Source organism: Loxodonta africana, chromosome 1, assembly GCF_030014295.1.
Source record: "Loxodonta africana isolate mLoxAfr1 chromosome 1, mLoxAfr1.hap2, whole genome shotgun sequence".
Classification (NCBI taxonomy): domain Eukaryota; kingdom Metazoa; phylum Chordata; class Mammalia; order Proboscidea; family Elephantidae; genus Loxodonta; species Loxodonta africana.
Window position 1 is genome coordinate 194,352,950 of NC_087342.1, and position 14,931 is coordinate 194,367,880.

The 14,931-nt window shown below is 35.8% G+C and overlaps 1 protein-coding gene across 2 annotated transcripts in view; it reads right to left on the bottom strand.

Annotated features, from left to right (window-relative positions):
* PTPRK (protein tyrosine phosphatase receptor type K) overlaps nt 1-14,931 on the bottom strand; it is a 691,930-nt gene that overhangs the window by 15,687 nt on the left and 661,312 nt on the right. For both annotated transcript variants that reach the window (XM_010593476.3, XM_064290685.1), the window contains exons 21-25: nt 13,613-13,729; nt 9,457-9,611; nt 6,518-6,653; nt 6,144-6,293; nt 5,118-5,291 (exon numbers count right to left, since the gene is read on the bottom strand). In XM_010593476.3, coding sequence (XP_010591778.1) covers nt 5,118-5,291; nt 6,144-6,293; nt 6,518-6,653; nt 9,457-9,611; nt 13,613-13,729 — 732 coding nt within the window. The remainder of the gene's footprint in view (nt 1-5,117; nt 5,292-6,143; nt 6,294-6,517; nt 6,654-9,456; nt 9,612-13,612; nt 13,730-14,931) is intronic.

The following is a 14,931-nucleotide window of genomic DNA, read 5'->3' on the forward strand; positions in this document are numbered from 1 at the left end:
TTAACAGCACTGAAAAGTGAGATAGGCAGCACTACAATTATAGTAGGAGACTTCAACACACCACTTTAGGTGAAGGACAGAACATCCAAAAAGAAGCTCAATAAAGACACGGAAGATCTAAATGCCACAATCAAACAACTTGTCCTCACAAACATATACAGAACACTCCACCTGATAGCAGCCAAGTATACCTTCTTTTCCAATGCACATGGAACATTCTCTAGAATAGACCACATATTAGGTCATAAAGAAAGCCCTAACAGAATCCAAAACATAAAAGTGCTACAAAGCATCTTCTCTGACGATAAGGCCATAAAAGTAGAAATCAATAACAGAAAAAGCAGGGAAAAGAAATCAAACACTTCGAAACTGAACAACACCCTTCTCAAAAACAAATGGATTATAGAAGACATCAAAGATGGAATAAAGAAATTCATAGAATCCAATGAGAATGAAAATACTTCCTATCAGAACCTTTGGGACACAGAGAAAGCAGCGCTCAGAAGTCAATTTATATCAAGCAATGCACACATACAAAAAGAAGAAAGGACCAAAATCAAAGAATTATCCCTACTACTTGAACAAAAAGAAACATAGCAACAAAAGAAACCCTCAGGCACTAGAAGAAAGCAAATACCACAAATTAGAACAGAATTAAAAGAAATACAAAGCAGAAAAACAATTGAAAGAATTAAGAAGACCAAAAGCTGGGTCTTTGAAAAAAATTAAGAAACTTGATAAACCATTGGCCAAACTGACAAAAGAAAAACAGGAAAGGAAACAAATAATCCGAGTAAGAAATGAGATGAGCGATATTGCAACAGACCCAAATGAAATTAAAAGAATCGTATCACATTACTATGAAAAATTGTACTCTAACAAATTTGAAAACCTAGAAGAAATGAATTCCTGGAAACACACTACCTACCTAAACTAACACAAAGAGGTAGAACTACAGAAACCCTTAACAAAAAAAGAGATTGAAAAGGTAATCAAAAAACTCCCAACCAAAAAAAGGCCCGGGCCCGGGTAGGTTCACTGCAGAGTTCTACCAAAATTTCAGAGAAGATTTAACACCACTACTATAAAGGTATTTCAGAGCATAGAAAAGGACGGAATACCCCCAAACTCATTCTATGAAACCAGCATGTCCCCAACACCAAAACCAGGTAAAGACACCACAAAAAAAGAATATTACAGACCTATATTCCTCATGAACTTAGATGTAAAAATCCTCAACAAAATTCTAGCCAATAGAAGTCAACAATGTATCAAAAAAATAATTCACCATGACCAAGTGGGATTCATACCAGGTAGGCAGGGATGGTTCTACCTTAGAAAAACAATGTAATCCATCATATAAATAAAACAAAAGACAAGAACCACACGCTCTTATCAATTGATGCAGAAAAGCCATCTGACAAAGTTCAATATCCATTCATGATAAAAACTCTCAGTGAAATAGGAATAGAAGGAAAATTCCTCAACGTAATAAAGGGCATTTATACAAAGCCAACAGCTGACATCATCCTAAACGGAGAGAGTCTGAAATCATTCCCCTTGAGATTGGGAACCAGACAAGGATGCCCTTTATCACCACTCTTATTTGACATTGTGCTGGAGGTCCTAGCCAGAGCAATTAGGCTAGATAAAGAAATAAAGAGCACTCAGATAGGTAAGGAAGAAGTAAAAGCATCTCTATTTGTAGATGACATGATCTTATACACAGAAAACCATAAAGAAAACTACTGAAAGTAATAAAAGAGTTCAGCAGAGTATCGGGATACAAGATAAACATAAAAAATCAGTTGGATTCCAACAAAAAGAGCATTGAAGAGGAAATCACCAAATCAATACCATTCATGGTAGCCCCCAAGAAGATAAAATACTTAGGAATAAATCTTACCAGGGATGTAAAAGACCTATACAAAGAAAACTACAAGACACTGCTGCAAGAAACCAAAAAAGACCCACATAAGTGGAAAAACATCCCTTTTTTTGTGGATAGGAAGACTTAGCATTGTTAAAATATCTATTTTACCAAAAGCCATCTATAGATACAATGCAATTCTGATCCAAATTCCAACAACAGTTTTTAATGAGATAGAAAAACAAATCACCAACTTCATATGGAAGGGACAGAGGTCCTGGATAAGTAAAGTATTACTGAAAAAGAAGAAGAAAGTGGGAGGCCTCATTCTACCTGATTTTAGAACTTATTATACCACCACGGTAGTCAAAACAGCCTGGCACTGGTACAACAACAGGTACATACACCAATGGAACATAATTGAGAATCCAGACATAAATCCATCCACATATGAGCAGCTGATATTTGACAAAGGCCCAAAGTCAGTTAAAAGGGGGAAAGACAGTCTTTTTAACAAATGGTGCTGGCATAACTGGATATCCATCCGTAAAAATTAAACAAGTCCCATACCTCACACCATGCTCAAAAACAAGCTCAAAATGGATCAAAGACCTAAACATGAAATCTAAAATGATAAGGACCACGGAAGAAAAAATAGGAACTATGCTAGGAGCCCTAATACATGGCATAAACAGTATGCAAATCATTACTAACAATGCAGAAGAGAAACTAGATAACTGGGAGCTCCTAAAAATCAAGCACCTGTGCTCATCCAAAGACTCCACTGAAAGAGTAAAAAGATTACCTATCCAAACTGGGAAAAAGTTTTTAGCTATGACATTTCCAATCAGCATCTGATCTCTAAATTCCACATGATACTGCAAAAACTCAACTACAAAAAGACAAATAACCCAATTAAAAAATGGGCAAAGGATATGAACAGGCACTTCACAAAAGAAGACATTCAGGTAGCTAACAGATACATGACGAAATGCTCATGATCATTAGCCATTACCCATTGCCATCAAGTCATTAGAGAAATGCAAATCAAAACTACAACGAGATTCCATCTCACTCCAACAAGGCTGTCAGTAATCCAAAAAACACTAAACAATAAATGTTGGAGAGGCTGTGGAGAGATTGGAACACTTCTACACTGCTGGTGGGAATGTAAAACAGTATAACCACTTTGGAAATTGATTTGGCACGTCCTTAAAAAGCTAGAGATAGAACTACCATATGATCCAGCAATCCCACTCCTTGGAATATATCCTAGCGAAATAAGAGTCTTTACACGAACAGATATATGCACACCCATGTTCATTGGAGCACTGTTTACAATAGCAAAAAGATGGAAGCAACCAAGATGCCTATCAATGGATGAATGGATAAATAAATTATGGTATATTCACACAATGGAATACTATGCATCGATAAAGAACAATGATGAATCCGTGAAACATTTCATAACATGGAGGGATCTGGAAGGCATTATGCTAAGTGAAATTAGTCAGTTGCAAATGGACAAATATTGTATGAGACCACTATTATTAAGAACTCGAAAAATAGTTCAAGCAGAGAAGAAAATATTCTTTGATGGTTGCAAGAACGGGGAGGGAGGGAGAAAGAGGGGTTTTCACTAACTAGATAGTAGATAAGAACTATTTTAGGAGAAGGGAAAGACAACACACAATACAGGAGATGTCAGTACAAATTGGAGTAAACCAAAAGCAAAGAAGTTTCCTGAATAAACTGAATGCTTCGAAGGCCAGCATAGCAGGGGCGGGGTTTGAGGACCATGGTTTCAGGGGACATCTAAGTCAAGTGGCATAATAAAATCTATTAAGAAAACATTCTGCATCTCACTTACGAGAGTGGCACCTGAGGTCTTAAATGCTAGCAAGCAGCCATCTAAGATGCATCAATTGGTGTCAACCCACCTAGAGCAAAGGAGAATGAAGAACACCAAAGACACTAGGTAATTATGAGCCCAAGAGACAGAAAGGGCCACATAAACCAGAGACTACATTAGCCTGATGCCAGAAGAACTAGATGGTGCCCGGCTACAACCGATGACTGCCCTGACAGAGAACACAACAGAGAATCCCTGAGGGAGCAGGAGAGCAGTGGGATGCAGACCCCAAATTCTCGTAAAAAGACCAGACTTAATGGTCTGACTGAGACTATAAGGACCCCAGAGGTCATGGTCCCCAGACCTTCTGTTAGCCCAAGGCAGGAACCATTCCCAAAACCAACTCTTCAGACAGGGATTGGACTGGACTGTGGGATAGAAAATGATATTGGTGAAGAGTGAGCTTCTTGGCTCAGGTAGACACATGAGACTATGTGGGCAGCTCCTGTTTGGAGAAGAGATGAGAGGGCAGAGGGGGTCAAGAGCTGACTTAATGGAAATGAAAACAGTGAGTCAGTGGAGTGTGCTGTCTCATTAGAGGGAGAGGAACTAGGAGTATATAGCAAGGTGTATATAAGTTTTTGTATGAGAGACTGACTTGGATTGTAAATTTCACATAAAGTACAGTAAAAATTAAAAAAAAAAGAACAAACTAAACCCACGGCCATCATGTTGATTCTGACTCATAGTGACCCTATAAGAAAAAAAAAATTTTTTTTTTTAGGACAGAGTAAAACTGCCCCATAGCGTTCCTAAGGAGTGGCTGGTAGATTTGAGATGCCAAAATTTTGGTTAGCAGCTGAGCTCTTACCTACTGCACCACCAGAGCTCCTATCTATAAATAATCTCTATTAATTAATGGTCAATGAAAAGCAGTTAGAATTAAGTTATTGGAACATTAAATGTCAGAGATAAAAATTTCCCAAATTAACACAACTTCTGTAGAATATGACATTCAAGGATTTTTCAAATTCATTCCTAAATGTATTCAAAATAGATAAACATGATTTTCTTTTTTGAAAATAATTAAGATCAAAAATATCACCTGCAGATATTTCCTCTAGAGAATATAAAAATTCATAATCAAGCTCCACAACTGCAATAAAACTATAAAATTATAGTTCCTAAGAGTCACTGTAGGAGAAATCCAAAATCACTCTTAAAGCAAAAAAAAAACAAAAACATACAACTGTACTTCAATGGAAGTTTCCAGTTTTTTCTTTTTAGGCCATTTTTAATTTCCCAGTAAAGAAAACTAGTCAGTATTTCTGTTGCATTATGTAGCTTTTCATGGATTCCTGGCACTTTACATTAACAAAGAGGGCAGTCTCTTACGTCCATAAGAGCAGCATTGATGTAGTTACTGCTCTCCCCATCAATTGTAATTAAAAAAGGCAGACATCTGTCAGGTGGCAGCATGTCCATGAAACGATTCTTGTCATGGTTCCTTGGCAGGCATGCTATACTGCAGTCTTCAGCTTGTAGTCGAGGGGTGACTGAATTCAAGGTCTGCAAAGAAAAGGGAACCCGGGTTAAAACACAGTGACCCATTTAATAGCAGAACATAGATGCATCAAGTATTTAGAAGGCGAAGTAGAAAGTGAAAGATTTGTGTAAAGCAATGGCATTTGCCACTATGACCAGCTAATGGACTTTGTAGTTAAAGCTAATAAAGCCTGAGAAGTAACAAAGAAGTAAAATATACATTGTTCAAAGTGCCCCTTCTTAAAAGAAAAAAGGAAGCAGGATAACATAGCTACCTGTAAAATGTATTGCATAACTAAAGAAAAGACAATCCAGATGGTCCATTATCATGACCCTTCACCAAAGTTGGAAATTACATCATTTGTAACAACCTTTTGGCATTCCGTATTTGGAGTTAGGCTGTGGCATGATGGAAAGGGTGCTGGGCCAAGAATTATGGTTTTAGAGCCACTGTTTACTTCATATTCACACATCTTCAGGGATATTTTAACATTTGGGGCTATTTAGACACAATGCTTAGTATAAACTTCAGCTATGACATTGTGAGTAACATAGAAGGTCAAAATCCATAAGGCTGCATGAAAAAAAAAAGTTGCAAATACACATAAATCACCACCAAATTTGACTTTATGATACCTTTTTCCGCATACTCTTTCCTGAGCCTGAACTTATTTGCCCTTTAAGATATTACAGATATGAGCTCATTAATACAAAAGTGACTCCATAATCCATATAATGAAAGAGACAGGTATTATACTTAACACAGGGTCAAAGTTTATAAATTTGACTTGAAAGACCTTCCTTTAAAGAATGAATACTGCCCAGAACAAATTCTATTAAATTGCTTATAAATGAGGCCCTAGAAATAGCAAATACCTGAAATTCATCTTTGAGATGTGAAGAGTTGGTCTGAGAGTCTATTCTAATCATATCAAAATATGCAGCTTTAAATTCACAGACAGGTATGGCAGTTTCTCCACATAAGCAGGCTTCTAAAATGGCATCATGAATAAAAATGTACTGTTCCTACCAAAAGAAGGAAAAAAAAAATTCAAATGATTTTAATAAAACATTTCTGTCATCAAAGGCAGAGATTAGAGAATTTTTTTTTCTATATAGCAATATTAATGAAAAAAATCAGTATTTTCCACTATGACTTGATGAACTAAGAAGAATCTATTATTTTGTTTGATATATACTGGAAGGAAAAGAAAAGAAAAAAAAATAACACTAGTGGTAAATCAACATACCTCTGTCTGGACCATATTGATACGACGAGATCTTAAGGCTTTGACACAGTTGTAGATGTCAACAACACCCTCCCTTTCAGCCATGTCCAGCATAATGTCAATCACAATATAACAGCCAGTCCGTCCAGCACCAGCACTAAAAAAAAATTCAAAGCCACACTTAAAGAATTCTAGGAAACATAATTGTCTATGAAACTTTAATCAATAAAAAATAACTTTATTAAAACTTTAATAAAGATCCCCTCCACTTTCAGATAGGTGAAGTCAAATTGATTCAACTAAGGGCAAGAAACACAATTTGTACACACTGTGTAAACAATGTACAAACAACTTTGTGTAGAGCATCTGCTTTCGTGTAAACTGAGGACTGGAACAAGAGTTTCAAATTAGAGGACACAACTTAAAATCAAATTGTTTTAAAAATAATATAATACATTATTCAAGAAAGTTCCATACCTTTCTTACAGAGGCCTTGTTTTAAGTACATTTAATACACATAATTTCAAAGTCATAGAATTGGGTAAGTAGTGATTTATGTTTTAAACTTTAACTTCAATCCGAAAGACTTTTATAAGCACGTAGTTGTGGCTCTTCTGGCAACATGGGAAGTTGCTGGCTTACTGTTTTAGTCAGAGAAACTCTTGTAAGTTCCAAGGAAAAACACCATAGACACCAAAAGCTTTAAGTGGGATATCTGAGGAGCCACAATTCAGGGGAGGTTCTAATGGTGAGGGTGGGAAGAAAGAAGAATCAAAGGGAAGAAGACCTATAGTAGAAAGCGTATTTGGACAGTGATCTGAAGGAAAGATAAAAAGAGCTGTTAGGTGCAGAATATGATTCTCAGCAGGTGACAAAGTTAGTTTCTGTCTTACTATATCCAATTTAGAAGTCGAATCATAATATACTGTTGATTATTTTACCCCTTGGATATGCTTCTGCAATTATATGTATATAATCACAACTGGACCAATGAGCAACATCAAGATAAATGGAGAAGAGATTGCAGTTGTCAAGGATTTCATTTTACTTGGATCTGCAATCAACACCCATAGAAGCAGCAGTCAAGAAGTCAAATGACACATTGCATTGGGCAAATCTGCTGCAAAAGATCTCTTTAAACTGTTAAAAAGCAAAGATGTCACTCTAAGGACTAAGGTGCACTTGACCCAAGTCATGGTGCTTTTAGTTGCTTCATATGCATGCAAAAGCTGGACAACGAACAAGTAATACCGAAGAAGAATTGACACCTTTGAATTATGGTGTTGACAAAGAATATTGAATATACCACGGACTGCCAAAAGAACAAACAAATCTGTCTTGAAAGTACAGCCAGAGTGCTCCTTAGAAGCAAGGATGGAGAGACTATGTCTCACATACTATGGACATGTTATCAGGAGGAACCAGTCCGTGGAGAAGGACATCAACATTGGTAAGGTAGATGGTCAGTGAAAAAGATGAAGACCCTCAATGAGATGGGTTGACACAGTAGCTGCCAAGCATAACAATGATTCTGAGGATGGCCAGTGTTTCATTCTGTTGTACACAGGGTTGCTATGAGTTGGAACCCACTCGATGCTACCTAACAACAATAAAAACATATATTTTTATATATATTAGTGAAGGAAACAGGATATAGTTTTGGTTTCACGGGGGGGGGGTGGGGAATTCACTTTGTAGCTGGCTCCTTCTTTTCTGTAATTAGAGAGACACCTGAGTGTAAGAGAAAAATAACACTTCTGCTTCAAGAGTGTCTGAGAATCTTGGCACATTTCTAAATCAAGCAATTCATAAGAAAGTAAGCCTCTGTGATAAATCAAGAAATCCCTGAATTGAAAACCTATCTATCTCATTTTCTAAATGCTTAGATGGGCTACTAACATTATTTCTTTGTTGTAGAGATTTGGTCACTTCTCTTAAGCTCACTGTTCATTTAGAAATTTAAGCAAAAGATCTTGCGGCTATCTCTAGTTCTTTTTCCCCCCTACCATCTCTTCTCAATCACTGTTCCCAGGGTTTGAGACAGGAAAGTAATTGAAAAGTACATCAGATTTCTTGAGGGGGATTGAACTGAAGATTTTTTTTTTCAGGGTACATAGTATCCTGATCCTTAAGCGATGTCTTACCTTTATTTCATTCTCTGTTTCCTTTTCTTCCCCTTCTGTACTTGGTTATTTAAATTCTGAATAGGTTGGATTTTCAGGGAAAAAAAAAAAAGCTTAACTACAACCTATTATGTAGCTTGAGGGAGTAGTATGTGAGAATGGTATGTAGCATTTAGAAAAAGCTTTTCACATTCAGTACTTGTTTTTCTGGTCACATCTCAAAAATGAGGCCATGTAATTTGCTTTAAAGTGTCTCTGAATGATTGTTTCAAAAGAAGTTTCTAATCAAAAGAAAGTCTGGATATAATCTGCACATTTCACTAGCATATACTTGCTGGATTTCACTGATGTAGTTTTCAAGGTCCTCTGATGGATAGATTTTTTTTTTTTTTAATTCTTAAATAGCTGTTTCGCAGTACAAATTCGGGCAATTTAGACCATTTAGTAACTTTGCATGTCTCAAATTTAGTTTTAAAAGCTAGGATTCTATTGGGAATTTACTAAATTGGCAAGAAATCTTGATTTCAACCTACCATCCTATACCATATGGGATTTTCAAAAATGATAAAAAACAACACAGATATTGCCACTAAAAGACAGATTTTCTTACATTCACAACTGTGGACAACACTGCACACATTGAGATGAATGCAGTTATTTCTTAAGTTTCTATTTTATATCCTATGTATAGCTAACTTTTATTGCTGTTTTACCTCATCTATATGCAAGCTGGAACTTTGCAAACGTACAGTAGTTTTCATGCTTAAAAGCCTTATCTTGATACTCTCTAAGAAAAACTGACTACGAACAGTTGACAGCATTGGGATTACTGCTCACCTGCAATGCACAACGATGGGGCCAGCACTGGGAGGGTTGGACAGCTTGACTCGCCGGATAAAGGAAAGAAGTCCTGTAGCATGGTATGGAACTCCATGATCAGGCCATCCAGTGAAATGGAACTGTTTAACCTCACGGATTTCATTATATCCCCTCTGTGCAAAAATGGAAAGAACTGTTTTCAAAAGGACCAAAATAAAGCCATTAAACACACACAGTCATGGGCACTAGATTTGACAGAGACAATGATGAAAAAATGTGTCAAAGATCACGTTTTTTTAAAAAAAATTTTCCTGAGAAAGGCTTCTGACCTGACATGGCTTAGGAGTTTACCTTGATTGTCATACAATTGCCAAAGGAAGAAAATCAAAAGCCTTGCTCAATTCTTAAAGTCTGGTTAAATTTTATTTACCTTGACAATTTGTTCCTTACTGGGAATGACAACACACAAAATTATTAGGTAAAAAGGAAAAAAATGGGGAAGCTAAAATGCTGCCCTATTGACCCAATGCACTGAGTTCTCAAATGGTGTATAAAAGCAACTTTCGAGCTTCTCACCTCACAAAGAAATTTTGATGCCTTGCTTATCCATGTTGAAAATGGTTTTGAAGCATAGCATGTAGGGATTTTCCAGGATAGTGCTACTCTAGATTGGTTTGTGAAAATACACAGCCAGCTAAAATGTTCTTTGGGCAAACTATTTTTCTTAGCTCTGTGAGATAATTCAGCACACAGCATATTATTTATAGTAACAAAAATACAAAATGAAAGAAGTGAAACATCCATTGTTGTGCCCCTCTCCCACTGGGTTAATGTAAGAGAACCCTTTAAATGCACATTTCACAGCTTTTTCCTTCCCGTTTTGCTAAAAGAAGCCTGTAGATTGTGGTAGCATAGTTTAAGAGGCGAGACGAAGAGTCACAGAATTTATTTTTAAAAATATACATTTGTAGAAAAATAAAAACTTTATATAATTCCAACTCTACTGTGAGCTGTTTGTGCAACTTCCACCTCCTTTGCTCAATTAGAAAAGGTAGGAAAATTACATGAAATAAAATTTAGAAAGATAGTTTATCTTTACCTTCTTTATTATACAGATCAGTATCCCCAAAACCTTGGAAGCCAGAGATCACGTCTTATACTTAGTCTTAGTTCCAGTTCTCAGCACAATACCCTATGCAAAGCATGGTTCAACAAATAATCACCACAATACTCAACATCATGAAATCAACAAACGGAAAAATCACCTTCTTTGCTTCTCGTTAAGTCATTCTAGTGAGGAAGGTCATAAATTGTTTTAAGGCCTGATTTTTGACAATTACTTTATCTTTTCCATATTAATCTTTTTTTTTTTTTTACCAGACTTGTCCTATGGGGCTTGTTCCCACTTCAGTAAATTTTAATATCTGGCAGTGCATGTTCCAAAAAAGAAACAAACAAAAATTTAAAACTACTCTGTTCCAGTTCAAAAGAACAAAACAAATTAACAATAAAAAGCCAATGATGTTTCAATTAGGATTGCACTGAATCTTTATAGTGATATTAATATCAAGTGCTCCCCATTCTGCAGAGTATTCCAATTAGGACCGCACTCTTCTTGGGTCAAACTTTGGGACTTACTATTTGCTAGAAAATCTGTCTCTAATCTATTTCTTTAAGTTTGCACATAGTGCTTTTGTAATTATCTTAATAGCATGTATAAGTGTAGTTATAGCCCCTTTGTGTTTTCTAACATTTTCTTTTCGTTGGATCTCACTTAAGATTGACAGTGGTTTAGTTACTTTGTTGATTTTTTTGAGGAACTAGACTGTTAATTTTATCATTTCTTGTTTGTGGTTTTTCCTATTCCATTTTCTCCTCTTTTTTTCCCCAGATTTTCTAATTTGTATGATTTTTCATGTGATTTTAGACTGTCTTTTCTAAACAGAAATGATTTGTGGGTATAAAATTTACCTGAGGTAAATTCTGATATAAAACCATTGATCTTTACCATATAACTTAATTTTGTGGTAATCATTCATTGACTATTATTTGAAGGAGGATTTTGTGATTTTTTAAGAGGCTAATTTGTGGGAGTATTGGCCAGTGATTTGTTGTTTGCTTTCTATTCAATTGTAGAAACATCTCAACATTTTGTAATATATTAAAGTTTCCTTTGTGAAAAAGTTATGACTGATTTTTTATAAAACTTTTATGAATTTGAGAGAAGAACGTATATTTCATATTATCTTTTTATATAGTAATGGGATCTAGTTATGTATTAATTAAGCTTGATGATTCTCTTTTTGAAATCTGCTATATCATTGTTTATTTTATTCTACTTGATTTATCTAAGAAATTTTTATACAGTTTATAAGTTGTGATAATTGTAATTATGTTCTTTTGCATAATGGTACTTTTCATTTAATATTTCCCCTAAATATTTTTCAATAACCATTTTTCTATTATTTACAAATATCATTCATAAAAATGGTATTTCTATATCATGTCTATAATAATTTAATTATTTCTCTATTGCTGGGCATTTATGGTTATCTATAATTTTCCAAGACTAGAAGGAAAACTTTGTATTTAAAAAAAATTCCTTAGGATAGGTTCATAGAAGGTAAACTTAGTCAAAGGACATCAATATTTTAAAGCCCCCAGTGACAGACTGTTTTATTCATTTATTGGAGGTTTTCAGCAATTTGGTGCCCTGGTGGCCCAGTGATTAACGGCTTGGCTGTGAACCAAAAGGTCTTCAGTTCAGATCCACCAGCAGCTCCTTGGAAACCCTATGGGGCAATTCTGCTCTGGCCTATAGAGTCGCAAGGAGGCAAATCGACTTGACAGCAACAGGTTTGGGTTTTGGTTACAGCAATTTAAGTGTGATCATCAACGTCTGAAAACATGTCTTACTACATCCTTATAAGCAATGAGGATTATTATTCTTTCCTTAAGGTTTCTACTAATTTGAAAGTACAAGATGGTCTATCAGTACATGAGGTTAAACATTCTTAAAAGGTATGTCAGCCACTGCACTTTTTTGGAGAGTCTATTATTTGTCTATTTGAATTAATACTATGAATTAGATATACTAATAACCTTAAGTTTCTTTTTTACATATGCACCTTTTTAATACATTTTGATACAGAAAATTTTACATTTTTGTGTGGTGTGGTTAAATTTATTAAGTTTTTCCACAGCAATTTATTTCACAGCTTCCATGTCCTGCTTTAATCTTACATGGGCCACCCTGCTTTAGTCTTTAATCAAAACCAACTTGAGTGATCCTGTTAAAAATAAAAGTCAGATCATGTTACCCCTGTGTTCAAAACCTCCAGTGACTGCCCAGCTCACTTTTAATACAAACAAAAGTCATCATAATGGCCCACAAGGCCTCATTTATCTGGCCCTGTGACCTCTCTGACTTCATTTTGTATTTCTTTCCCCTTCACTCACCCTTCTCTGCATACTCTGGCCTTCTTGCTGTTTCTTACTGTGACAGGCATACTCATGCCTCAAGGCCACTAAAATGACACTTCCCTTTGCTGGAAACATTCTTCCCTTGGACATGACCCATGACTCACTCCTTGCTTCCTTCAGGATTTTACTAACATGTCACTTTCTAAATGAGTCCTTTTCTGATCATCCTTTCAAAATTGTAAGCTATGCCTAACCTTAACTTAACAATATTTCTTCCTTCCATTTCTAACATTATTTTTCTCCATACCACTTATAGCATATATTTACTTGCTTGGTTATCCATCTGCCTATCTACCCATCTATTTATTTTTTTTGTTGTTGTTGTTGAGAATATACACAGCAAAAACATAAACCAATTCAAGTTTCTACATGTACAGTTCAGTGATGCTGATTAAAAATTCTTTGAGTTGTGCAACCATTCTCACCCTCCTTTTCTGAGTCGTTCCTTCATATCTACTTGTTTTTTATTGTCTGTCTCTGCTCAATAGATTGTAAGCTCCACAAGAACACGGGTTTTAATATGTCCCATGGTCTATAAATGTATCTGGTAAATGGTAAGCTCTCAAATAAATATTTGTAGAATGAATGAATGAATTTTGTAACAACATCAAAATAAAGCCCGATAGATATTTTAAAAAGAGAAACCAATTTCAATATACAGATTTTTAAAATAGAGTTTTAAGATACTTACCCTTTCCAGGGTGAATGTCCTAACTACATATTCAGCAAGTGGTTCCATTTCTACACAAGTTACTTTGAAGTCACCATAAACTTCAGTATCATCAGGCCAATACTTATAGCACTTTACCTAAATGACAAAAATAATAGATGAATCTAAACAGATAATACACATAAAGCAACATGACTTAATTTCAGTGATAACTATTCACATAACAATTAAATAATAGGATTTGTATTTAAAAATACATAAATGAGATAGAAGAATATGTTTGCAATAAATAAAAATGCGTTATCAGTCTCATAAAAAATATAAGCCTCATTGTGCAATTAGTTCAGTATAAAATCAAAGTTTATTACTCAGTGAGAAATCAAATAATTCCTTTTTTTTATAAATTTATTTATTTATTTTTCTACTAAGAGCTTTTATTTAATTAATGCACAAAGGTTGGTGTATAGGTCATTGCAGGTAACAGGCTTAATGCAAGTACTAGGTGTAGGAGCTAATTCGAGACTAATGTTGATTTTTTAAATATGCTTTTCCTGCAGTCTGCTAAAATTTTTTTTTATAATAACTTTTATTGAGCTTTAAGGGAACGTTTACAAATCAATTCAGTCTGTCACATATAAGCTTATATACACCTTACTCCATACTCCCACTTACACTCCCCCTAATGAGTCAGCCCTTCCAGTCTCTCCTTTTGTGACAATTTTGCCAGTTTCTAACCCTCTCTACCCTCCCATCTCCCCTCTAGACAGGAGATGCCAACACAGTCTCAAGTGTCCACCTGATACAAGTAGCTCACTCTTCATCAGCATCTCTCTCCTACCCATTGTCTGGTCCCTTTCATGTCTGATGAGTTGTCTTCAGGAATGGTTCCTGTCCTGGGCCACCAGAAGGTTTGGGGACCATGACCACTGGGATTCCTCTAGTCTCAGTCAGACCATTAAGTCTGGTCTTTTTATGAGAATTTGGGGTCTGCATCCCACTGATCTCCTGCTTCCTCAGGGCTACTGTCGGGGCAGTCATCGGTTGTGGCTGGGCACCATCTAGTTCTTCTGGTCTCAGGATGATCTAATTCTCTGGTTCATGTGGCCCTTTCTGTCTCTTGGGCTCTTAGTTATCATGTGACAGTGGTGTTCTTCATTCTCCTTTGATCCAGGTGAGTTGAGACCAATTGATGCATCTTAGATGGCCGCTTGTTAGCATTTAAGACCCCAGACACCACATTTCAAAGTGGGATGCAGGATGTTTTCATAATAGAATTATTTTGCCAATTGACTTAGAAGTCCCCTTAAGCCATAGTCCCCAAACCCCCGCCCTTGCTCCGC